Here is a 25,127-nt window from a genome sequence, read left to right as displayed (position 1 = left end):
GTTTTCTCTGTTGCCGTGACTTCCGATCGGTATGGTATAAATATGGTAAAGAAAACTTCCCTTTCCAGGTCTTGCCATACTACGTTAAAACGTACCTCATCAATGTGCCCGGGCTTTCGGGCCTCTTTCTCGCTGGAGTCGTGAGCGCTGCAACAAGGTAGCACAAATGTTTTAGTAATAACGAACTAAGACAATGTGATATATGTCTTAATGTAGGTCTTGATGAGTATTACGCTAGTATTATCAGAATAAAAAGAAATTAAGGCAGGAATTTTTTTCAGCAGAGCGCTTTTTTGAAACATGAGGCAATGCGGAGTAGTTTCTCTTAGGTGATGCATGATTAAGACAGAAATTGTGGCACGCGACAAGCTCGCAGTGAAAGCAGGGGAGAAAAATATTGCGTAAATTTAGAGAAGTGTCGGTACGCCAAAGTAAAGATAAGATATAGCACAAATACAAATTAATTCAATATTTGGCTCCGTGTCAATGCCTTGACTTTGTGCGAGAGTCAATTAGTCTTATATAGACACGCCGTAGACAAAGACATCAGTGGGCTGTCACTGTGGGTGCCTTTTTAAATCGCAAAACCGCACGGTAGAAATTCGACAATTACACTAAACGCGATATGGAGGCCATGAAATAAAATAAGAGAAATTTGTCTGTATATGACTCGCTCCCAACAAAATAGAAAGAATTGGCGTGGGAGGCCGACGGCACACTAACCCTTAAGTACCCAGACAAACGACGAAAATTAAGCAGTCCCTCCAATAACCTGGAACATATGAAAGTACGTGCGAGATATTAAGGCGCATGTTAGGAAGGCGCGGCCATGGCAGTGAAAAGCAGGTCACTTATGTAGGAAAATAAATCAAAGCATCGCGTGTTTGTCGGTCAAGGCAGTGCTCAAATAGAGGTGCTGAGGTAACTACAGAGCGAGGTACAAGAGATTGGTGTAGTGAAAAGCGGACGTTTTTCTGAAGCAGACATATTCGCACGTTAAAGAACTGCTAAAAACGAAATGACAGGTAACGAAAGTTTGAAGGTCCAATCGTTGATGGATCGAGAAGAGACTATCCCCTGTCGTCTTTCCTAGGTTCTGAAACAAGGATGCGTCTTATGTTCATTTGTTCAATTAATTTAGCTTTCAGTACAGGGAATGCGCTCGCCGCTCTTGTCTTCTGCGTTACAGCTTCATCTAATTCGTTTGGCGAGTACTTTAACAAACTTTTTGATGAGCTTTTTCTTCAAAAACTTACAGAAGATCGTTTAGATTTGCTTTGGTATTGGAATATGCAGTTCAGCTGGTAATGTCAAAGCCCGTATCAAAAAAAAAAAAAAATCTTATGCTAGAACAGCTCATAAGAGCAGGTTTCAGCAATTCGTGATCTTGTATATGTTATTAGAGAAGGACACTGGCCAGTGGAAAAAAAGAGAAGCTCTTATGAACAAAAAGATTTGCACATTCGGCGACTGCTGTTTTTTTCAGCACAGTGTCGTCTACAGTGAACTCCCAAGCTGCTATTCTTTACGTAGATGTGATTGTCCATCGGTACAAGAACGCTGAAAAACATGTGCGATGGATTACGCGCAGCACAGGTAAGATGCAAGGTTCTAGTAGTCAAGATTTTTGTTACCATTGAAACATCGCTCACTTGAATTCAAAGTTTGAGAAAGGAATAGCAGCAGAACTTTCTCGTCTCAATGCCTACATTTTCAGCCACGCATAGCATGCTAGTGGTAAAAAAAACACGCTTACCCAACGTACAGTACAAATTGACGTAACTGAATTTGGTGAAACAAATTATGCGCTGGCAGCGTGGAAAATTATGTGATGGCAGGGTAGAGTTCATGACGCGAAAGAATATGTTTAGTGACAGAGTAACAAACTGAATGTTCTCACAGGCCACATTAAGGCCATTGCGGTATGGCTACTGCATTGGCACTGACAAAATGTGTGCATCATCTGACAGGTTTTGCTACCAGCGTGCACTAACAAGAGGGTGGCAAGTCTTGTTGTGAGACTTAATAAGAGGTACAAATTGAAGGTCGTACAGGCCTACGCGCCTACATTCTGACTACCATGTGGAAGCTTCAATGAAGACGTGGAATCGGCGATGAGTAGAGTGAAAACAAAATACACTATACTGATGGGCGACTTCAATGCCAAGGTAGGAAAGAAGCAGGCTGGAGACAAGTCAGTGGGGAAATATGGCATAGTTTCTAGGAATAGCAGGAGAGAGTTATTAGTAGAGTTTGCAGAACGGAATAATTTGCGGATAATGAATACCTTCTTCCACAAGCGGGATAACTGAAAATGGACGTGGAGGAGCCCGAATGGCGAGACTAAAAATGAAATAGACCTTATACTCCGCGCTAACCCTGGCATCATACAAGATGTGGACATGCTCGGAGAGGTGCGCTGCGGTGACAATACGATGGTAAGATCTCGAACTAGCCTAGGCTTGAGGAGGGAACGGAAGAAACTGGTACATAAGAAGCCGATCAATGAGTTAACGGTAAGAGGGCAAATATCGGAATTCCGGATCAAGCTACAGAACAGGTATTCGGCTTTAACTCAGGAAAAGGACCTTAGTGTTGAAGCAATGAACGACAATCTTATGGGCATCATTAAGGAGTGCGCAATAGAAGTCGTTGGTAAGTTCGTTAGACAGGACACCGGTAAGCTATCGCAGGAGACGAAAGATCTGATTAGGAAACGCCAATGTATGAAATCTTTTAACCGTACAGCTAGAATAAAACTGGGAGAACTTTACAAGTTAATCAACACAAGTAAGATAGCTGAAATAAGGAAGTATAATATGGAAAGAATTGAGCATGCTCCCAGGAACGGAGGAAGCCTAAAAGCAGTGAAGAAGAAACTATGAATAGGCAAGAATCAGATGTATGCATTATTATATTGCTATATCGTTACTATATCATTACTAATATGGATAAGATAGTTCAAGTGGCTGAGGAGTTTTATAGAGATTTATACAGTACCAGTGGCACCCACGACGATAATGGAAGAGGGAATAGTCTAGAGGAATTTGACATTCCACAAGTAACGCCGGAAGAAGTAAAGAAAACCTTGGCAGCTATGCAAAAGGGTAAGACAGCTGGGAAGGATCAGGTAACGGCAGATTTGTTGAAGGATGGTGGGCAGATTGTTCTAGAAAAACTGGCCACCCTATATACGCAATGCCTCATGACCTCGAGCGTACCGCAATCTTGGAAGAACGCCAACATAATCTTAATCCATAAGAAAGGGGACGCCAAAGACTTGAAAAATTATAGACCGATCAGCTTACTGTCCGTTGCCTACAAAGTATTTACTAAGGTAATCGCAAATATAATCAGGAACACCTTAGACTTGTGTCAACCAAAGGACCAGGCAGGATTCCGTAAAGGCTACTCAACAATACACCATATTCACACTATCAATCAGGTGATAGAGAAATGTGCGGACTATAACCAACCCTTATACATAGCTTTCATTGATTACGAGAAAGCGTTTGATTCAGTCGAAACCTCAACAGTCATGGAGGCATTGCGTAATGAGGGTGTAGACGAGCCGTATGTAAAAATACTGGAAGCTATCTATAGCGGCTCCACAGCCACCGTAGTCCTCCATAAAGAAAGCAACAAAATTCCAATTAAGAAAGGCGTCAGGCAGGGAGATACGATCTCTCCAATGCTATTCACAGCGTGTTTACGGGAGGTATTCAGAGACCTGGATTGGGAAGAATTGGGGATAAGGGTTAATGGAGAATACCTTAGTAACTTGCGATTCGCTGATGATATTGCCTTGCTTAGTAACTCAGGGGACCAACTGGAATGCATGCTCACTGACCTGGAGAGGCAAAGCCGAAGGGTGGGTCTAAAAATTAATCTACAGAAAACTAAGGTAATGTTTAACAGTCTCGGAAGAGAACAGCAGTTTACGATAGGTAGTGAGGCACTGGAAGTGGTAAGGGAATACATCTACTTAGGACAGGTATTGACTGCGGATCGGGATCATGCGACTGAAATAATCAGCAGAATAAGAATGGGCTGGGGTGCGTTTGGCAGGCATTCTCAGATCATGAACAGCAGGCTGCCATTATTCCTCAAGGGAAAAGTATATAACAGCTGTGTCTTACCAGTACTGACGTACGGGGCAGAAACCTGGAGGCTTCCGAAAAGGGTTCTACTTAAATTGAGGACGACGCAACGAGCTATGGAAAGATGAATGATGGGTGTAACGTTAAGGGATAAGAAGAGAGCAGATTGGGTGAGGGAACAAACGCGAGGTAATGACATCTTAGTTGAAATCAAGAGAAAGAAATGGGCATGGGCAGGGCATGTAATGAAGAGGGTAGATAACCGACGGTCATTGAGGGTTACGGACTGGATTCCAAAAGAAGAGAAGCGTAGCAGAGGGCGGCATTAAGTTAGGCGGACGGATGAAATTAAGAAGTTTGCAGGGACAACATGGCCACAATTAGCACATGACAGGGGTAGTTGGCGCAGTGGGCGTAGCAAGGCTGCTGCTGATGTATATATATATATATATATATATATATATATATTGTAAGGAAGATGACGAACGTGCGCGCAGTCAGCAGCATCGGCAGCATCAAGCGCGCAGCAGAGGCTCGAGCTCGGGGACTGTGCTCGGTGCATCGTAGAACCGGCGGTCGCTACGAACCCCAATAAACCTCCTTTATAAGTGGTGGAGGTGCTGGGTAACGTTCCACTCTACCATCCTGGAACTCCGTTCTCGGACGCTGCCCTCTGCCATGCTGGACGCCGACCAGCAGACTCTTCCATCGCCACCCGTCCCTTGCGCTGGCACCGTTCGCCAGCGGGAGCCTCCCATCTTCAGCGGAACCGACGACAACGACGTTGAAGAGTGGCTGTCGTGCTACGAATGGGTGAGCGTTCACAACAAATGGAATGACTCGGACAAGCTGGCTTACGGATCATTCTACCTCGCGGGCGTGGCCAGTCTCTATTTCAGAAAGCATGAAAGGGATATCCGAACGTGGTCGGCGCTCAAGACGTCGATTACAGAAGTATTTGACCGACCCGCCGTCAGGAAACTCCGAGCCGAGCAGCGTTTGCGTACACGCGCACAGGACACGGGTGAGACATTCACCACACCAGCTATATAGAAGACGTTCTCGATTTGTGCAGGCGCGTGAACGCTGCCATGACGGAAGCGGAAAAAATCAAGCACGTCATGAAGGGAATCGACGATGACGTGTTCCAAATGCTTCTGGCCAAGGACCCGCGCACTGTTGCCGACGTCATCAGCTTGTGCCAGAGCTATGATGAATTGCGTAAGCAGCGAGCTCTGACAAGGCGACATCCCACACCAAATGCGGCATCACTCTGCAGCCTTACCACCGGCCCAGAACAAGCATCCCTGATAACGCAAATCAAGGATTTCTTCCGCGAAGAAGTCGCACGACAGCTATCTCTGGTGTCCGTCACTCAGGAGTCTGCCAGCACTTTGCCGTCTCATCTCCGTAACGGGATCCATGAAGAGGTCGCGGAAGCGCTGCCGGCTGTTCACCAGCAGGATGTCGCGACTACACCAGTCACTTATGCTACGGTTGCTGCAATATATATGTATATATATATATATCTATATATATATATATATGCGGTCTTCTCTCTCTCTGTCCCGTTTCTCTCTTTCTTCTCTCTCTCTCTCTATCTCCCTCCCTCTCTCCGCATATATATATATATATATATATATATATATATATATATATATATATATATACATGTATAAGTATGCCGGCTGAAGAACGCAATTGCTGGAGGAAGTGTTGAAAAACACGTACGCGTGCTTTCTAATAAATGTACGGCGTCTCAGCCATGGCACATCTCTTGCTTCGGACATTACGCAATCAGACAATACCAACCTCATTAACCTGTCATGGCTACGCCGAAACCTCCGCTCAGCATGCCGCAGTGCAAAGATCCGGCAGAAGACGTTCGCGTTGTTGCGTCGTGTTGATATTGGTTCAATTCCATAGCTGCCATCCATAGTTGGGACTTCGGGGACGAGAGCGAGCGACGGTTTCTTGGGGCATACAAAGAGGAGATGAAAAGCTTTATAACGTATGTGCAGATATAGCAGAAGTCAGCGCACAAGGAGCGCTAAGAGCGCACCAGACCGACGGGTCGAATGTTGACGTTTCTCTTCTAACAATGGGCCGGTTGGGCCATGAATACCCTCGCCAGCCTATTGCCATGGAGAACGAAGCGGGGCGCGTGCTGCCATCACGCAGGTCGCATCCTTTCGTGTCATAGGAGAAGACTTAGAGGTTGGTGACCATTCCTCGTTTCACGTAGAGCAAGGCACTTTCGAATCATTAGTGCTGGGTCCTTCACCCATCTTGCATGTACCAGCAGCGTGCGGGAAAGCCCAAGTAAGCACGATGAATGCTTACGCAAAGCTGTGTGGCACAACAGTCCCAAAACGACTGTGCGTCACGACTCTTTGGTTGCTTCCCACGAGGTAGCCTCTTCATCTTCACCTGCCTAGACGGCGACGGGTCTCGACACCGACTGTGACGCGCAAAGAAAGAAGGTCAGTTCGAAGCGACAACAGCCGCCGTCCTCCGTGGCAGCGCTAACACAGGGAAGGCGACTTTCATGACCCTGACAAGCTGACCGTCACAGAGAGCGAGGAACCAGTGTCGACGACTTTGTTGGAAAGAGCGTGAACACCGGTTTACAGAGTGGCTCGTCATTGCTTCGAATGTGTTGTACGTAAATATGAAGATATCTTCTTGAAATCCGAGCGGATGTTGAATGCATGTCTTTTGAACAACAAATGATCGCACTTACCAATGCTATTGCAATCTATCGAGCGCCATGCATACCGATGTTCGCAACTTGAAAAATTAGAAATCGGCAAACAATTTGACGCCCTTGATAAACAAGGCGTCGTGGGCCCTTTGTTGTCCCCTTTACGCCACCTTGTTATTCTAGCGAAAAACAAAGGTGAAGGACGTACTCGTTTATGTATTGACCATCCGCAAGCTGAAATCCGCAACGGTGCCTGATTACCAACTTATTCCATGTAGTGTTGATGCTCATGACCACTTGGGAAATACAAAGATTTTTGGTCAGTTGGATGTAAGGTTGGGATGCTGACATGTCCGAATGCGTCCTGATGGCATTAAGAAAACCGCACTAATCCCTACTAACGTCTATTATGAACTACTGGTGTTGACAGTCGGGTTAAAGAACGCTTCTGCTACATTTGAAAGAGCTATGAAGTAAATAATAGCTAAGCATCAGCCTACTAATGAAGTCAAATACTTTGACGACGTTGCATTATACTCATCGATGTTTTACGAGCATCTGCCACACCTCGACGGACTGCTGAATGTTTTAAATGCCGAGAATATCAAACTGAAACGCGAACAGCGCCACTTTGCAAAGTCCGGCATCGAGTATTGGAGACACAAATTTTACAACGAACTGTGACACCTGAGGAAAACAACGTTGTTGCCATACTCGCTTTCCCAACACGCAAACAACAGAAAGACCTCGATATCTTTCTCGGTACCATAAACACTTACCGCCAGTACACTCCTTATGCGAGTGAAATCGCTCGTTCTCTTACAAAAGTGCTCCGCAAGGACACTACATGGACGTGCACAGAAGCATAAGAAACGAACCTTTCTTAAACTCAAGAAGCACATAACTGAAAAACGAATGCTTCTCATATATGACGCTTCAAGACCGTACATTACATGGGAGGATCATTTTGTAAGCCTTACGGAATTTTTATAAATTGCCTGTTGCAAATAAGATAACTCTAGCCCTTGAGCTGAATTATTACTTACAATTATTACGGACATTACTCGCACGAGAAATCGCAACACAGATTTCACTTATTCAAAAACATACACTACTTGACTTCCTGATTATTTACATTACGGTACATATGGCAATTTACGAATCGCAGCCGGTGAGATTGCAAAGCATATACACTTGGAAGGAATTTCCAGAATGACAGCAGCTTGTAGATACTCGCCATCAATGTTGTCGTGAGAATGCGCTTTTGTTAACCCATTTTGTTTTTTAACAAAACGCTTCTTTAGGCATTGAAGCGCAAAGGTAACTGAAAAAGCCATCTGTTTCGTCAGACACTTGTCATATAATATCTGGAAATGGGGGTCATTCTGGAAATTCATTTCAAGTGGATATGTCTTGTAAACTCAATGGCTACAATTCGTAATTTGCAATATGTGCCATAAAGTAAATAATCAGAATTGAATGATTCAGCTTTCGTTTCTTAGTTAAATATGGGTTTCGATTTCTTGTGGTAGTAATGACTGCCTCATCGAATAATCCAGTTCTCGGATAAGAATTATGGTATGTGTCGCAGGCATTTTTTAAAAATTCAGAAAGGTTCCCTTTAAAAAAATTTCCTTATATATAAAAGTGATTACTCCGTTTAACGCCATGCATATGGTGAAGGGATTGGCGTCATGCTGAAGTAGTCAGGTGACAAAGACAGTGAAGGTCCCGTTGTCTATTATTCCCGTAAGCTACTAAACCATGAGGTTACTTATGTAGTCACAGAATAAGAGTATGTTGCGATCGTGGATGCAATCAACAAACGGCATTGTTATCTTCATGGGAAGCCGTTCACTGTCGCAGCGGGTCATTCTGCGTTCCAGTGGCTGAAGAATGAAATAATTCTCAAAGTCGTGTCTGGAGGTGGTTGTTCAAGCTGTCAATGCACAAGGCGAACCTCAAACACCAGAAGAGCATAAGCGACGTTGAAGCTGATGCACTCTCTAGGGCTACCCGCCGAACTTGAGGAACAAAACAACCAGAGCTCCAAATGAAAGTACTCGCTAGAAAACGACATAGTCATCGTCAAAAATAAATGATTAGGGAAAAATAGATTGCACCCAACCATTCCTAAGAACGCTCTTCAACATTTAGGGCATGTCGGCATGAAGAAGACATTATCGCTCCTGTCTCCGTGACATTATTGGCCTAATAACCAACGTTTCCAGCAACACTTGACATTGTTACTCATGCCAGAAATGAAAGAATACCAAAAAAACACAGATGACTTGTTTCACTCTCTCCACATGAAGAGCCTTTGAACTCCTTGCAATGGATAGTGTTGGTTGATATTTTTTGGATACGGTCCACATAAATATTCCTCCACGTGGTTATTGACCATGCCCTCTCTATGCATGGGCGTTTGCTCACAAAAGTGAAAACAGCAACACCCACATTTTGTGCTTAAAAATAACTTTTTTTGCTGCCGGGAAACTACAGAAGTTCCATTCAGATAGTAGAAGAGGGTTCACAGCAAGAAAATTTAGGTACTTGGTATCATCTCATCATCCACAATGGAACGGTATGAATGAGCGCACAAATTAAATCATAGTCACCAGACTTGAGTGCAACATCAATGATGAATCACTGAAGCCTTGGACTACGCTGCTCTCAGATGTCATCAATGGATACACCAGAACTGCTCACGAAGTCGTTAGCTAAGCAATTTCCTACCTGATGTACGGAATTCATCTCATCCGGCCATTTGAAGCAACGAGGTGAAACTGGTGAAAAATCAAGGAAAACTGCGCTTAAGAACTCGCTTGCCTACTACAATAAGAACAAGGTTACTGTTCCCGCTATTTGATTTTCAAGTCAGTGACACAGTACTTTACAAGATAGTATGATATAGTATGATATATGATATATATATATGTATATGTATATATATATATATATATATTGTATATTATTGTGTAAAGCGGCAAAAGGGCCCATTAAGTGATTCCCTATATATATATGGAATCACTTAATGGTACATTTTGCCTCTTTATACAATAAGTGCGTCCGTAAGAAACGGTGCCTTTATAAAGCCGGCTTTGGTAATCGCACGTTTTAGTTTTAAGAGGAGTCTTATGAAGGACTGGGTAGTCTTCTTGCAGCTGCTAGATTGGTGTGTACACCTATGGACACTTATTCTCGCTGCCGCAAGAGCGCCCAGAGTAGGTGCACAAGCGAGAAAAATGGAGACTCCTGTCCAGAGGAGCCAATGCTGCAACCGAACGGGAGTGTAACGTTCTTTTGCATTTTCAGCGCTGGCATTGGGGATTTCAATGACAGTGTACAGTATACTCTGTGCGCACATGGGCTCTATGACAGAGGTGAGGAAAGGATGTCACTCTTGCATACTTAAGCTGTGGAATTGTGCTTAAAGGGACACGAAAGGCAAATACTAAGTCGACGTGGACTGTTTAAATACGATTACAGAAATCTCGCAACGCTTGTTTCGTGCCAACAAAAGACTTAGTTTACGAGAAACTTGCATCTGAAGGGTCCGAATACCTTTGTCGTGATTCAAATCTCCCGTCACCCAACTAGGGGAGTGGTGACATAGCATACGCCATCGCCACCCTTTGCTGCCGTCGTTGAGTAAAACGGCGCCCGTCGGACGGCAGTACCGAGCCAAGAGTGAATAGGTGAATTCGCCGCTGATGCTGCTTTTTGGTCCAGTGTTCTAGACTGCTCGCGCATCCCGCGACATCACAGGGAAGTTGAATTCTCTGCTACTTGCAGTTTGCGCGAGTTTCGCGAGCCAGCAAAACTAGCGCAGCAGTACGCGATAATTACTGAAATGCGAAAGCGTGGGCGGCGAGGAGTCGAACGAAAACGATACCTTTCGAGGGTAATTTCGAGGGTTCTTGTCAAGGGTTATTTCAATGAGTCCTTTTCTTCTAAAAATGAAATAGAAGCGGAGAAGTAGCATTCTATTTCGTCTCATAATACAATACAGGAATTTTTTTTTTGCAGTGAGTGGTTGAGTACTATCGACAGTACTTCACTGAGGTGTGCCTTCGTCATCGGGCAAGTATTTGAATGGGCCGGGGAAGTCTCCAATCATGTTCTGTATTTACCTCAATTTCCCGATTATAAGGCTCTGTTCGGGATAATATTTACGCCTTAGAGATTCTCCAGCACTAAACTATCATTTTAGCTGGACTTAATATTTGCCTTTAAGAGAGAGAGAGAGAGAATAATGCAGAGAAAGGCAGGGAGGTTAACCAGAGGTAGTTCCGGTTGGCTACCCTACGCAGGGGGAAGGGTTAAGGGGGATAAAAAGAGAAACAGAGTGGAAGGGGGAGATAGAAAGAAAGGGAGACAAGCACGAACAAAGCGCGTACACTACAGAGCGGTAGGGGGCGGCATTCTTAGAGTCTGTCGTGAAGCCCCGTAGACCGCAAGAACCTTAATAGCGCGAGTAAGGCCTTCAACGCGGATGTTCTTTGGGAGCATTGGCCTAAAGCTTTTAGTTCTGAAAGTGGGCGATTGTCCAACTGGTCCAGTACTCTGCACATCACTTGTCTCTCAGCACTGTATCGCGGGCAGACACATATAATGTGTGCGAGCGTCTCGTCGATGTTACATGTGTCGCACGTGGGGCTGTTGACCATTCCTATGAGGAAAGCATATGAGTTGGTAAAGGCAACGCCTAGCCACAGACGGTAGAGCATGGTTTGTTCACGTCGTGGTAATCCAGGTGGGAGGTGCATCCGTATGTCCGGAGACAACGAACGCAACCGACACATGGTGAAAACATTTGAGTCCCACAAGGGCAAAGTACACTCATGGGACATCAATCGCAGCTCAGCCGCAGCGTCTGTTCGCGAAAGCGGAATGAATACTCGTTGACCACTTTGATGTGCAGATCGGGCGGCTTCGTCGGCGTGGTCATTCCCGCTGATGTTACAATGTCCTGGAAGCCACTGAAAGATTATGTTATGTCCCTTGTCATAGCTTTGATGATATATGTGTCGAATTTCTGAGGCCAGTTGTTCATTGGGTCCATGGCGCATTGGGCTTCGTATGCACTGAAGGGCTGCCTTGGAGTCACTAAAGACTGTCCATTGTTGCGGTGGCTGCTGCTTAATGAAATCAAGTGCAGCACGGAGCGCCGTGAGTTCTGCACCCGTCGATGTGGTCACACGTGAAGTTCTTAATTTGATTTCCTCAGATTGTGCCGGGATGATGACTGCAGCAGCAGAGCTGTTGAGTTTTACTGAACCATCTGTGTATACATGTTGCCGGAATCTGTGCACGTGGTGAATGTGCTCCAAAGTTGCTTGTTTTAAAGCTTGCAATGGCGCTCCAGCTTTCTTTCTGATTCCTGGAATTGTCAGTTGCACTTGAGGCCGGTGCAGACACCACAATGGATCTGACAATCGTGTAGCGGGCGTAAATTCAGATGGCAAGTACGACTGATGTCTTAGAATAGTTTTGGAAAAAGTTGAAAGTGGCCTTTTTTCTGGCAAGCAAGCAAGATGGTGTGAGGGAATCCGAGTCAGGTGTCGGATGTGCGCTCTCAGGACATCTGTATCAATGTAGACTGTCAAAGGAGCGTCTCTGGCTATGGCTACTGTCGCAATCGATGACGTAGTTTTAGGAAGACCGAGACAAGTCCTGAGTGCTTGGGCTTGCACGCTCTCGAGTTTGCGAATATTCGTAGTGCAAGTATTTCCTAGTACAGGTAAGCTGTACCGCAGGAAGCCCAAAAACAGTGCTTTATATAGTTGCAACATTGACGGTACTGTTGCGCCCCAGGACTTCCCGCCGAGAAACGCAAGAAGGTCCACAATGGCGGCCAAACGCTTCGTCATGTACGAGATGTGAGGGCTCCAAGACAAGTCTCTATCAATGATGACGCCAAGAAATCGGTGCGTTCGTCTATATCGTATAATTTTGTCATTTATCCGCAAAGAATACGGGACCATCGATTTGCGAGTAAAAGCAACGACTGCACATTTCTCAGCGGAAAGCTCCAGGCCTTGTCTTCTTAGGTATGTTGCCACAGCCGTTGAGGCTTTCTGAAGTCGTGCGCGGACTTGTACACGTGTCACGCCTGAAGCCCATATGCAAATGTCGTCTGCATATACGGAGAGCTGAACGGTTTGCGGCAACGAATCAGCGAGACCAACGAGCACCAGGTTGAAAAGGGTAGGGCTGAGAACTCCGCCTTGCGGTACGCCACGACTGGTATACCTAGGTGGCGTTGGTCCGTCTTCAGTCAAAATAAAGAAAGATCTTCCATTCAAATAGTTGCATATCCAGCGAAAGGTGCGTCCACCAATCCCTACAGCTTCTAAGGCGTCCTGAATTGCATGATGATCTACATTGTCGTAGGCACCTTTAACATCAAGGAATAGGGCCGCAGTGATTCGTTTCAGATGTTTCTGGTGTTGTACGTATGTTACCAGGTCGATAACGCTGTCTATTGACGAGCGGCCACGTCGAAAACCAGCCATTACCTCTGGATAGACGTTGTAATATTCCAAGTACCATTCTAACCGTGTAAGGATCATTCGCTCCATTACCTTGCCGACACAGCTGGCCAGTGCTATTGGACGGTAAGATGACAATTCCAACGGAGATTTGCCAGCCTTGAGGAGTGGAACAAGCCGACTGGATTTCCACGTTGTAGGGACCTGGCCGTCACGCCAAGATGCGTTGTATAGGCCAAGAAGGGCATCTCTGGCCTCTTGACCAAGGTTTGCAAGCGCAGAGTACGTGATGCCATCGTGTCCTGGTGCCTTCAATAAATATAGGGCTGAATAGATAGCGTTCATTGGGCTCACAGGCGTGTTGACCCCGTACGTGGTGATTAAACTAAGGTACATGTGGCTCAAACAAAACACGGAGAAAAAGAAGCGTCAACGGATGTCGCCATGAGCCTTTAAGAAAAGCTGAGCGCCTGTTCAAGTCTTTCGTCATAATTAGTTAACGATGAGGAACATGTGGCTCACTGATTAAAAGAGGGAGTCAGATCCTGTCTATACTATATGTTTTCTGGATACCAGCAAAAAAAAAAAAAAAAAAAAAATAGACGTCTAACAGGATTTCAAACTTTGCTTCTTTATCGCTTCAAATTTCTTTAGAACAAAGTCTTATTTAATCTTTTTTTTTTCTAACGATGTCTTCTCTTTAAACATTGCCTGCTTTCAGAGAAATTCCAGTGATGTACCATCAGTTCAGATTTACAAGGTAAGATGTTTTTAGAAAAGACGCTGTTTCGCCCGAAAGTCGAAACATCGATTGCGATAGCAAATTAGCAGACAGCCGTACGAAATAAGGATAGTACCTTAATCTGTCGTATCAACATGTAAACTTTCGCTTGCTAACTAAATTAATAAACATGGTGACACCGCACAAAGCAAACACTTCACACTCGATGAATGCGGACACTGGCTGTCAAAACGCTGGCGTGAAGAAACGCCGCCGCCGCCGCCGCAGCAGCAGCAGCAGCAGCAGGAGCGGCGGCGGCGGCGGCGGCGGCGGCGGCAGCAGCAGCAGCAGCAGCAGCAGCAGCAGCAGCCTCTCCCTCCACTCCCCCCAGCGCCTCGCAACATAGGGTGAGAGAAGAACGCACCGCGAGAGAAGTCACGCTTCCTCCTCGCCTTCGTCCCTTTCGCAAGGGCGAGATTGAGCTGCGGTTGTCGGCTCCCCTCGCACGCTTTCACTCACACATACAGCGTAGGGCGAGTGGCAATGTACTTTATACAGAACCTCACGGCGACGTCGACGCCCACGCTGTCGGCGACGGCAGGAATGTGGTTGGAGTGTCCATATAGTTGCTATCGCAATAAAACCTTATCTGTCCTTATATATGCTCTGTATATATGCCGCGCTCCACGTCGGCTGGCCCTTTCCTTTTATGGGCAATTACATGGACACTCTAGGAAAATTTCTGCAGTCGTCTTCGCCATAGGCGTCGTCGTAATGTTCCGTATGAAGTGCAAGTGCGAATCATCGCGGCGACGCGCTGTGTGGTGTAGGTGCGAGCGAAAGCTTGCGAGGGTGAGCCAAGATGGCCACTTCATGAGCGGTCGTCTTCTTGCGCGCGCAAGGAACGAAGCCGGGGCGGGTGTGCGCCGTGTTCTCATGCGTGCAAGCATGGAAGCGGGGAGATGTGCGCACTCGGAAGGGGGAAAAGGGGTAGGTTAGTGCCCATCCCCTCTGCTACTCCAGCTGCGGCAGGCAACGGTGGTTGTGCGCGTCCTGTCTTGGGGGCAATCTGCGCTTGGTTCGACGGCTAGCCGACCGTAGATAGCTGATGGCTTCGTGTGAGTTGTGTTCTCGCACGCCTAGTTCGCTCAACCGACAGGCGGCAGGAAGGGGAGACGCTCACCGCTGCTAGGGCCAGCAATCAATCACCGCTGCTAGGGCCAGCAATTTCAACACGCCAGCGTTCTGACAGCGACAGTCCACTGTCATCGATTGAGATGTGTTCCTGTTTGCGCGTGCGCGCGTGACAACGTGCTTGTTAATCTAGTTAATGAGCAAATGATTACAGAAGCTTAGGAAGCTGATAAAATGACTAACCTTGCTTTGTATCGCTGTCTAATAATTTGGTACTGCAATCTATGCTTCGCCAGGTCGGGCGAAAGTGTGGCTTCCTGTATACATGCGGCAAGTTCTCGTCTGTTTTTATGTTTTTGCTGCTGAAATTAAGTTCGTAGCTCGTATTCAATACACGGTGATTGTGTACTTATGACAGCATAGAGTAAAAAGGTCTGCTCGACAAAACCGGTGCAGGAGATGCTCAGCAAACCTTCATGAGTGCTGATCAAGAATTATTACTGGCCTGACAGTGTATGCATGAGTCAACAGTAGGCTCGCGCCTACACTTCAACGCAACGTAAGAGTTAAACACCCGTTCAACCGACCATGTTCTGCGGTTCCGCTGATAGAATTTTTACGCGAAAGTGTTTTGTGGCGAGCTCCACGGAAAATCGGTGAGCTTCACGAGCCTCCCGCAGTCAACATCACGCAAATTACCTGGCATGTTTAGGAAATGGCGGCACCGTGCCGTTTTGTTTCGGTGGACGGTACGACGACACAGAGGGGGGAGGGAGGGATTTCTCGCGGAATGAGGGGTATCGCTGGGAGCGGTTGATGAGGAGAGGAAAGGAAAATGGTGGTCCCACCGGTCACGCGCTTTTTTGTCGCCCGCCCAGAGATGCCGCTCGCCGAACGTGCGTTGTGAACGTGCGCGCAATGCCGCCAGAGCTTTAAGAACACCGCAGTTTCGCCACATACGCGCTCACCTGCTTCGCCTGCGCGTCGGCTGCTACAAGACGGCTGCTAGAACGCACAGGCTGCAGGGAACTGGCCGCCCCGCGTGCAGCAACTGCGGCGATTTGGAGACGCTCGACCACTCGCTACTTCACTGCCCTGTCTTCGGTGTGGAGCGCACGGACTTGTGTACAGTCTATCGACGACTGGGACTGACTTGCGATACGGCGACCGCGCTGCTATTCCCTGTAGCCCACTCGTCTATCGTGAAGCACGCTCTTTCGGCACTGCTAGAATACTGCAATGCGACGCACTTGAGAGCGCGGCTCTGAGCCCCGCACTCGAATTTTCTTTTTTTTTTTGCCCTTGCCACGTTCCTCCTGTCTTTCTCTCCTTCACCTTTTTCTCCCCATTCCCCTTCCCCGTGCAGTGCTGTCGAGGTGTCCTCCTGTGAGAGACAGTTACGGCACTGCACTCATATCTTCCGTTTCCTTTTCTAAAAAAAAAAAAAAAAAAAAATCACTTCACATCGGTTGTGCTTACGGCGACTAAAAGCCTCTTGGGTTCTGCTTGCGCTGCGCTACAGTGCATGTCTCGCGTGCTTGCTACCGCTGTCACTACTTTGCCATCGAAGCGAAACTGGGAATAAGATAAGAATGTGCATACTTATGAACTTTACGAATGCGCGAGAAAGCTGCCACTTCTCCTTAGAATACACGTTTCACTTTCGTGTTAGGGCCAACTCCTCTGTTAACAAGGATTAACCGATTAAAAAAAGCTAAAGTTAGAAACATCAGGTGTGTCCAGAGCTGTGAGCATGGCGTGCAGTGAGGCATTTCACGGCGCCACGTCTTAGTTTGACACATTCTGATTGCGTGAGATAACCTTCGGACTACGGGTTCCCATTTTTCGCCGCTTCCTTATTTAGCGCTGCCAGATTTCTCGATGCGCTTTGACGGCATTCCTATGCATCATTAGTTACACTTTTACACACTTTCTCCTTTTCTCGGAGGAGAGGGTGATAACCGTTCTGCAAATCACGAAATTATTTTCCTTGTTTTTTTTTACAGTCCTTTCTTATGGTGTACAATGGCATGACTGCACCTTTTGTCGGTCTATGCCTATTGGGAGTCTTATTCCCGTTCGTTCATGCAAAGGTACGTGCACTAGAAGCATGATCTGCGCAAATATCCATTCCGTTCATTTTGCTTAGGGTGATGAATAACATTTTGAGCAGTACTTGCAGTGAAATCAAAAATGAACAGAAATAGTGAAACAGCTGAGCTCAGTGTGCCCATTTTATTACTACGCAGGACATTGACGAATAAGTCGTAGGAAATACACTATAGCGCCACCTTTAGAGCGTACGTATGATGCGATCAGGTGTTACGAGACCAGAAACGTATGGATCATGTTCGTTCGTTTGTAGCGCTTTGGCATGCAGATTCAACGGTGTAACTTCCGCGATCTTGAAACTATTCATAATTCGGGCAGGGCATCCACTGCCATCTGATAAACTCGTATTAAAAATTCTTGGACATTCTATTTGTAGCATCAGATACAATAACCCCCCCCCCCTAAACAAAAGAGAGAGAAAGTCATACGTTATTTGGAGGCTCTTGGAAGTTAACCGGCACTTTATACGTCTGTAATGTCACCCCCTGGCATTTCACAAACACAAGCATACATATTAATAAAGGGAAGATCAGACATCCACCCGCCATCTGCTAGCCGCCTGGCTAGCTCAGATGGTAGAGCGGCTGCGCCGGAAAGGCAGTGGTCCTGGGTTCGAGTCCCGGACCAGGTCGAATTTTTCTTAAACTGCGAGGCTTTTATTTCGAGGAATCCGTATGGGTTTCCTCTGTAGCAATTGCTACGAACGGGTGGATGTCTGATTTTCCCTTTATTAATTACATCTCCCCACCTTGCGGGTTTCCGCAGAACTATACGTCAAGCATACATATTGTCGCGCTGTAGTGACGGTGAAGAACAGAGCAGCAAAACTGTGAGTGACGAAACTAACTCTTTATCGGGAGAACCTGTGCCCACAAGCGCAAGTGACACTCGAAGTACAACGACAGCGGCGAGCACAGTCGGCTATCGTCGTAATCTCAGCTGCGGGTCAAGTGTGTCGGCTTTTATGCATGACTTGTCGAAATTTCAGCTTAATCGCCGGTGCTCCCGTGTCTTCCAGAAAGTATTACATAATGCGCGTTGCGCATACAGTCAGATTACACGCGGTTCGGTGATAACAGACAACGGATAGAACCAGCGATAACATTCCGGAAGCTTCAGATGCGGAAAGGCGGGTCTTGAGCTGGGCGATAACCTTGAACATTTGATAGCCGGTGAAAAGCGGTCACCAGAGAAAGATAACAATGTAGGGGCTTCAGTATGTTTCAAGCGCATATGTAAGGTCAGGTATCTCTTGAGTTTCAAGCTGTATTCTGAAAAATATATATACTAGCGACATTCGGCCCATTTGTAACCCCTGAAGCAATAGAGGCAGGAAACCCCGGCGTTTGCACATCTTTAGCTTACGTACCCTTGTTGCTGCAGTTCGGGTGTCTAAAATACCATTTCACGGTTGTTGTGCTGCAGTGACGTTTCGCCTTTTTTCGGGCGAAAAACTTTGACAGCTTGTGTTCAGGCGTTCTAATTTTACTTTTTTACTATACAAAGGAACGACTTTGTTTATCGTAGCTATTTTTAAACAGCTACGATAAACAAGTGTTTTGCAGCATACACAGTCGCACACCTGTGAAACAGGGTTCTAGCTGGCAGAAAAGAGTGTTTTTACGTGAATAGGCGATTTAAACTGTTTAGTTTTTTTTTTAATTTGCGGCGCCAACTTGTGTCTCCAGAGTTGTGGCGGCTGAAGCAGTATCACCTCTGACGATTATGAGCTTTCTCATCTGTTCAATACCTCCACTAATGTCTACCTTGAAAAATTCGCGTGGTTATGTCTCACGTTTCGTGCGAAAGTAAATATTAAATACGTATCCTCGATCACGGTAGAATAAAATAACAGATTTCAATGTGCCCGATTGATAGTTACAACTGCACGTTCCTCATAAAGCCGAGCTGCCCGCTGCATATTCTGAGCTCGTTGAAATCCGCTCGAAAGCGACGTCGAACTTACTGTAGCCAAATGAACTTTGAAAACAATTGCGTTCATTTAATATCAGAAAGAAAACGTTAAATTGTACGTGTGCGTAGGGCGCCGGAGTGGCGACAGTTGCTACGGTTGCGTACGAACTGTCACACATCGCAAGCGTACTACGGAGTGGAAGGGAGCTTCCCAGAATGGAGACGTCCCTGGACTACTGCTTCCACAACGACAGTGGCATTTCTTCCTCATTAAACGCTACTTTCCCTACTCCACCCGCAGAGTAAGTTTATTTTTGGATTAATTCGTTTTCATTAAATAATATAATACTTAGAGCTCAATCCACGTGAACTCTTGACCATGAGCAGTCCGCAGGAACTACAGCGGGGAGAGCCGAAGAAGCTTTATTTCATTGGCGGAAAAATTCAGCTGGCTTCAGCAATTCGTACGCCTTTGAGGTTTCTTTAGAGCGACAACGGTGGACTCTCGTAACAGTGAATGTCATCTTCATACGAACGTCTTCGCGATGCGCTCGAAGTTGTTTGGGTCCGATAAAGTACTGCTTGTAGCTGCCTCCGAAATAAACGCGCGAATGCCGCCGCTCTCAGAGCCGGCGCGTTGCCCAAAGCCTCGTACAAATGACCAAGCACGAAAGTTGCGCAATGGAACAGCACGTAGTTAGCGACTCCCAACTGCACAATCCCGCAGGGCCAATCAGCAGTGGTGCTCTTTATTTTGAGTCAGTTTTTACAGCGAAGCTTTATTTGCCTACCATCCCATGGTTTGGCATTCGTCATTCGGTGAGTCGGTCGGTCGCATTATTGGGTTCTCACCGAGTGGATTCAATCTCACAAAAAAAAAGCAAGCGCGTCTGACGGCGGGATTCGAACCTAGGCCCGCTAGCGAAGCAGTCGAAAGCTGAAACCATAAGGTCACAGAGGCTTTCCTTTTCTTTGTAACATGGTATTTGTTACAAAATAAGACTGATGTGCGTAAGTTATTCACATAGTCTCGAAAACAGCCCCAGCTGCATGTACTATCACAAAACTAACACTTCACCGTGCATGCAATTATTCCATTAAACAATTCCCTAAATGGGAAGCAACAGGATACACTTCATCAACAGTCGGTACCAGTGCGGTTGGAAATCTCTTTGCTCATAAAGGTCTTTCAATTGTGAAGTTATGTGAATTAAATGTGACTGTAAAGATACAATCGGTTCTGCACGTATGCATGAATGATACTCTCTCACCAACACCAACTAGCTCCTTGAGATGGTCACCACATGTTGATTATGATGAAGATTTCCATGCTACGGTACATATCCACAACGGTGGATTGACCGGGAACATGGCCGATGCATATCCAGAAAATGCAAACTAGCTCTTTGAGATGATCAGCATGTGTTGATTATGGTGGTGATTTCCATACTATGGCATATATGAAGACGGGGCGGGGCATTGACCAAGCAGCGTGTGCGCGTGTTGATTATGGTGATGACTTCCATACTAGGGCATATGCTAATTACGACAGATTGCCCAAGAAGCGGCCGGTACATGTTGTGCCACCAACTCGCTCTTTGTTGCGTTTTGATAATGATTATGATATCCATACTATGGCACATAGAAAGAGAGATTGGTCAAAACGTGGGTGGTACATATCGTACGTCACTATAATCAGCTGATTCGTATGATCGCCGTACATTGATAATTATATACATAGAGAGAGAGATAGCAAACAGAGGAAAGGCAGGGAGGTTAACCAGACGAGCGTCCGGTTTGCTGCCCAACACTGGGGGAAGGGAAAAGGGGCAACAGAAAGAGGAAATCGGGAGAAAGTGAACACTATGTGTGCACGCAGCAAAGCGCCTTGAAATAAGTCAAGTTCAAGCAAGTGCCCATTGATACATTGGGCTGCCGTAATTCTGTTCTCTGAAGCTAGTCTTGGTGCTTCCTCATAGCTGGAGATACGCGTTGAAGTCACCTGGGGAGACCAAGGAGCCAGGTGTCGTCAGCAGTGCGTTGCAGTATGTGGCAATATATATGTTCGACTCCGGTCGTTTTGACTTTAGTGCGAATAGAATGCTGCGGGCGAGCCATGATGCTTACTGGCCAAGGAGCCTGTGGTCATCAGCAGTACGTTGCAGTATGTGGCAGTCTATCGTTCAACTCCGGTCGTTTTGACTTTAGTGCGAATAGAATGCTGCGGGCGAGCCACGATGCTTACTGGCCAAGGAGCGTGTGGTCATCAGCAGTACGTTGCAGCATGTGGCAGTATATCGTTAAAACCCCGACATTTCTGACTTCAGTGCGCATAGAATGCTGCGGGTGAGCCATGATGCTTACTCGAGGCTTGCAAGCGCTGAATTGAGAGCATCCTGCGTTTGCATTGCACTTCGCGCTGACGGAGTGTGCAGGTTATTCAAGAGCATTCGATGAATATTCATCAGAGACCGGCGCATCACAACCACTTGCCGGTCTTCTCCGGGCAGTTTGTCAGGATCCCGCGTTGTGTACTCTACAGCGGTGCGCAGTGTTACTTGGCGTGGCTTGGGCTCCGGCTGTGGCATAGGCTATGGCTTCGGTTGTGACTTCCGCTGTGGCTCGGGTTTTTACTGTGGCTTTAGTGGTGTGGACCAAGTTGTATTTTTCGTCGCCATGACCTTGTTGTCAGATTAAGATTGCATTCCGCCAGGCCTAAGGGCAGTAAGAGGACGTGTTGCCAGATGGGGCGTACCCTTCACAGAGGCATTGGTGTTCTTTGAAGTTTCACTGTCGGGGGGAGCGTTGCTTTTAAACAGCCGCAATAGCTTGCCGATGAAACGAACGGTCTCTTGCCATCTGTTTCAAGACCGGCTCTTCCTTCTTCATTTTGGGGCAGTCCTACGAGGAAGCATCATGGGACCCAAGACAATTGGTGCATTTGAGAACTTTGGCTGCACAGGAGTTCGCAGCGTGGGGATCTCTACAGCGTGATCAAACTCTCGTGTTCTCGCACGCGGCGCTCACGGGTCCCAGCCTCAAACAGTTGCGGCATTGGAGTGGACTTGGGATAAATGGTCGCACATGGTGCCTAAAGTGGCCAAGCTTGACGTTTGAAGGGAGAGTCTCGCCTTTGAAGATATTTTCACACAGCGGGATGCACCGAGGTGAGACACATGGATTATGGCGACACCATCAACAGCAGGTTTCACTAGAATCGGAAAGTTCGCGCTAGATATGGAGACGTCCACGTCGTAGATGACACTAACCCAGGGGGATATATGAGCGGAGCTTTGTGCCACAAAGTTCTGTAAGTTTACTTAACGTGTTCAGTGCTATCTGATGTGTCACGTCAATAGACAACACATTTGCATGTGGGTTGAGTCTAACGTCTGTGATCTGATTTGGCGCCACCGCTTCAAGTTACACCGGGACAGACTGTCTGTTGAGTCGCCTAAGGTTGTCGGTAGCGACTTCTGGTACAAATAGAATTGCACTGACTGCGGCATTCCGAGTTGGTCCTACCGTTGGAGTGCTCGAAGATAGGGATGCTCTGGTGGTGTGTCTTCGTTCGCCTTGCGGCTCCGCACAAGCTGGAAGGCGTCATCGGAGAAGTCCTCACTGCTGAGTGAGCAGACACTGGTGTCATCGCCGTTGGAGTCGCTCTGGATGCCGGCCCGCTTCCTAGACGCAGCCGCCGCTGAAGTCGCCATCCCTGGCAGAGGCACGGAGACGTCAACTTGCATCCACACCACATACAATGGTGGCTCTCCAAAGTTGTGTGCAGAGATGAGGAGAAAACAGTTGAGCTAGAGAAATAGCGTCCTGGCCCGCAGACACCTCGTCTTCGTTTTGTACGGTAATTACAGTTTCCATACCACGACACATGTCCACGATGGGCGAGCAAATCAAAAGATTTGTCACAATTGGGTGAATTTATGGCATTTCATTAAACACTTCGCGAAAGCTTCGATTGACATAAATTTAAAGATGTGCGTTGGATCTGCATAAAATTATTCTTGCCTCTGTCTATTTTTGCTAAATTATACTGCGGCCATTTTTGTGCATTAATGTATATTTTTGGCAAAACACACCGCAAAGCAATCTTGAGTTGTGGCCTCCTACGTGAACAGAGAGAGAGAGATAAGTCATAAGGGAAAGGTGGGGAAAGGGAAAGCGTGCTGGCGGGTAAGATGCTTGCCAGGTGGATCCATTGATTTTACTTCGAGTCCTCGCTGGCCTAAATTTTTGCGCAAATAGAACAAAATTGATTCGATGTAAAAGAAATTACAAATACAATGGGACGCTGATTAGGATATTCTGTATATTTAGGCTTATTCTACGCGTAGGAGAAACTAACTTTTCCTATTTCTTTGCAGGCCAAACGACTCCTTTATCCTGTTCCGTGTGTCCTATCTTTGGACCAGCTTCTTTGCTATGCTCGCTACAATTCTGCTGGGAGTAATCGTGAGCGCTGTCACAGGCAAGTATGTTATGCGAGAGCAACTATATGGACACTCCATGCGCATTTTCGGAATCGTCGTCGCCGTGATGTTCCTCATAAATCCGAGAGCAAAAACGTTGTGGCCGTGCCAAGGGAGATTCTAGCTTCATTTTTTTTGGTGGGGGGGAGAGAGTGTGGTAGATTGTATGATAAACAGAGCAGTAACTGTCTCTTAGCGGACGACACCTCAACCGCGTAATGTGGGTTGTAATGTGTTATCTAAAGGTGAGAAAGAGCAGCAGCAGCAGCAAGAGCGCAGTGGATGCGTAAAGGACATCAGGTTAGAGGCGATCTGCAAGGCCGGCGTCGTCAGCGTAGGCCAGCAGAGCACTGAGGAACACCCTCTGAGTGGACTTGCAACCCGAGGTGCGCAGAATGCGTTCGACCGCCGAGCAAGGGAGGTTTTGCTCGCGGTAGACGTTGTGAGAGTCGCTTTTGCGAGATAGGAAGCTGGGCATTCACAGAACAGGTGATGTAGCGTTTCGATTGCGTCGCAGTCACTGCAGACTAGGGAGGGCTCCGGGGCCGGCTTCGTATGGCGCGGCCGCACGGGCCGTACGTTGAAGGCGGTCTACGATGGGGACTGAGCGCACAGAGGGCCGATAGCCTCGTGGGGGCGCTGTGTTCTCGTCGCTTAGCTCGCACTGAAGCGAGAGAGAGCACGAAGGTCTATTCGCTCGCTACTGCTGCCTCGCTTCCTCACGCCAGCGTTCTGACAGCGAGTGTCCGCGGTCATTGAGTGAGATGCGTTCATATTCGCTTGTGTGTGCATGATACCATGCTTGTTAATTTAGTCAGTGAATCTTTACAAGTTTATGCGACCAATAAAGCTACTACCATTACTTCGTTTACTTCTAATAATATACTACAGTAATCAATGCTTCGCCTTTCGGGTGAAACTGCGACTTTTATAGAACTACAATATCTAGTTAGGGAGCCTGTTGTGTTTTCTGGTAAATATTCCACGACTTCCCTTATGTACGCATTGAAGGTGGTCTTCAATTTTCAGACTTTCGTTTGCGGTTTAACAACTTTAGAAACGACGGAGGACAAAAAAAATGCTTGGCAGATTGGAATAAAAAAAAAATAGTGTCCATTGTTGGATTTAAATATGCTCTGGGCTATTGCATTATTGCCTCCACCCCGGCATGTGGTCAGACGCTTTTGTTCTATGGAGCAAACTTGCTCCTGTATCTAAAAGCAGCCTTTAATATTTTAGAGCCGTTTTATAACTTAATGTTGATAATACTACGTGGTTTTCACAAACATACAGCGAGCGGAAGGCAGAATTCACAAACTTGGAAAGTGCGCATCCAGCTTCTGCATTTTGTAAGTATTCCGCCTGCGAACGAACCCAGATGCATAAATAGATGTTAATTCATAGCTTAATACACTCAGCCAAGACATGAATAATACGGCCTCCGGCCACGATTTTGAGCCATAT

At 46.6% G+C, this 25,127-nt stretch overlaps 1 protein-coding gene across 1 annotated transcript; it reads left to right on the top strand.

The window, feature by feature from the left end:
- The first annotated feature begins 72 nt into the window (after nucleotides 1-72).
- LOC129382579 (uncharacterized) lies at nucleotides 73-23,787 on the top strand. Its single transcript, XM_055066730.1, has 7 exons — nucleotides 73-157; nucleotides 1,487-1,596; nucleotides 10,120-10,187; nucleotides 14,020-14,058; nucleotides 17,160-17,246; nucleotides 19,309-19,481; nucleotides 23,559-23,787. Exons 3-7 carry the CDS (start codon nucleotides 10,140-10,142, stop codon nucleotides 23,785-23,787), a joined length of 576 nt encoding a protein of 191 aa, XP_054922705.1. The 5' UTR covers nucleotides 73-157; nucleotides 1,487-1,596; nucleotides 10,120-10,139.
- The last annotated feature ends 1,340 nt before the right edge of the window (nucleotides 23,788-25,127 follow it).

Source organism: Dermacentor andersoni, chromosome 6, assembly GCF_023375885.2.
Source record: "Dermacentor andersoni chromosome 6, qqDerAnde1_hic_scaffold, whole genome shotgun sequence".
NCBI classification, from domain to species: domain Eukaryota; kingdom Metazoa; phylum Arthropoda; class Arachnida; order Ixodida; family Ixodidae; genus Dermacentor; species Dermacentor andersoni.
The sequence above is the reverse complement of the archived record's forward strand: the minus strand, read 5'-3'. Positions and strand labels throughout refer to the sequence as shown.

Excerpts from the sequence above, each read along its gene's own strand:
- LOC129382579 (XM_055066730.1), top strand. The coding sequence starts at position 10,140 with ATGACAGTGTACAGTATACTCTGTGCGCACATGGGCTCTATGACAGAG. Across the intron at positions 14,059-17,159 it reads CATCAGTTCAGATTTACAAG|TCCTTTCTTATGGTGTACAA; the intron begins GTAAGATGTTTT and ends TTTTTTTTACAG. Across the intron at positions 17,247-19,308 it reads TCCCGTTCGTTCATGCAAAG|GGCGCCGGAGTGGCGACAGT; the intron begins GTACGTGCACTA and ends ACGTGTGCGTAG.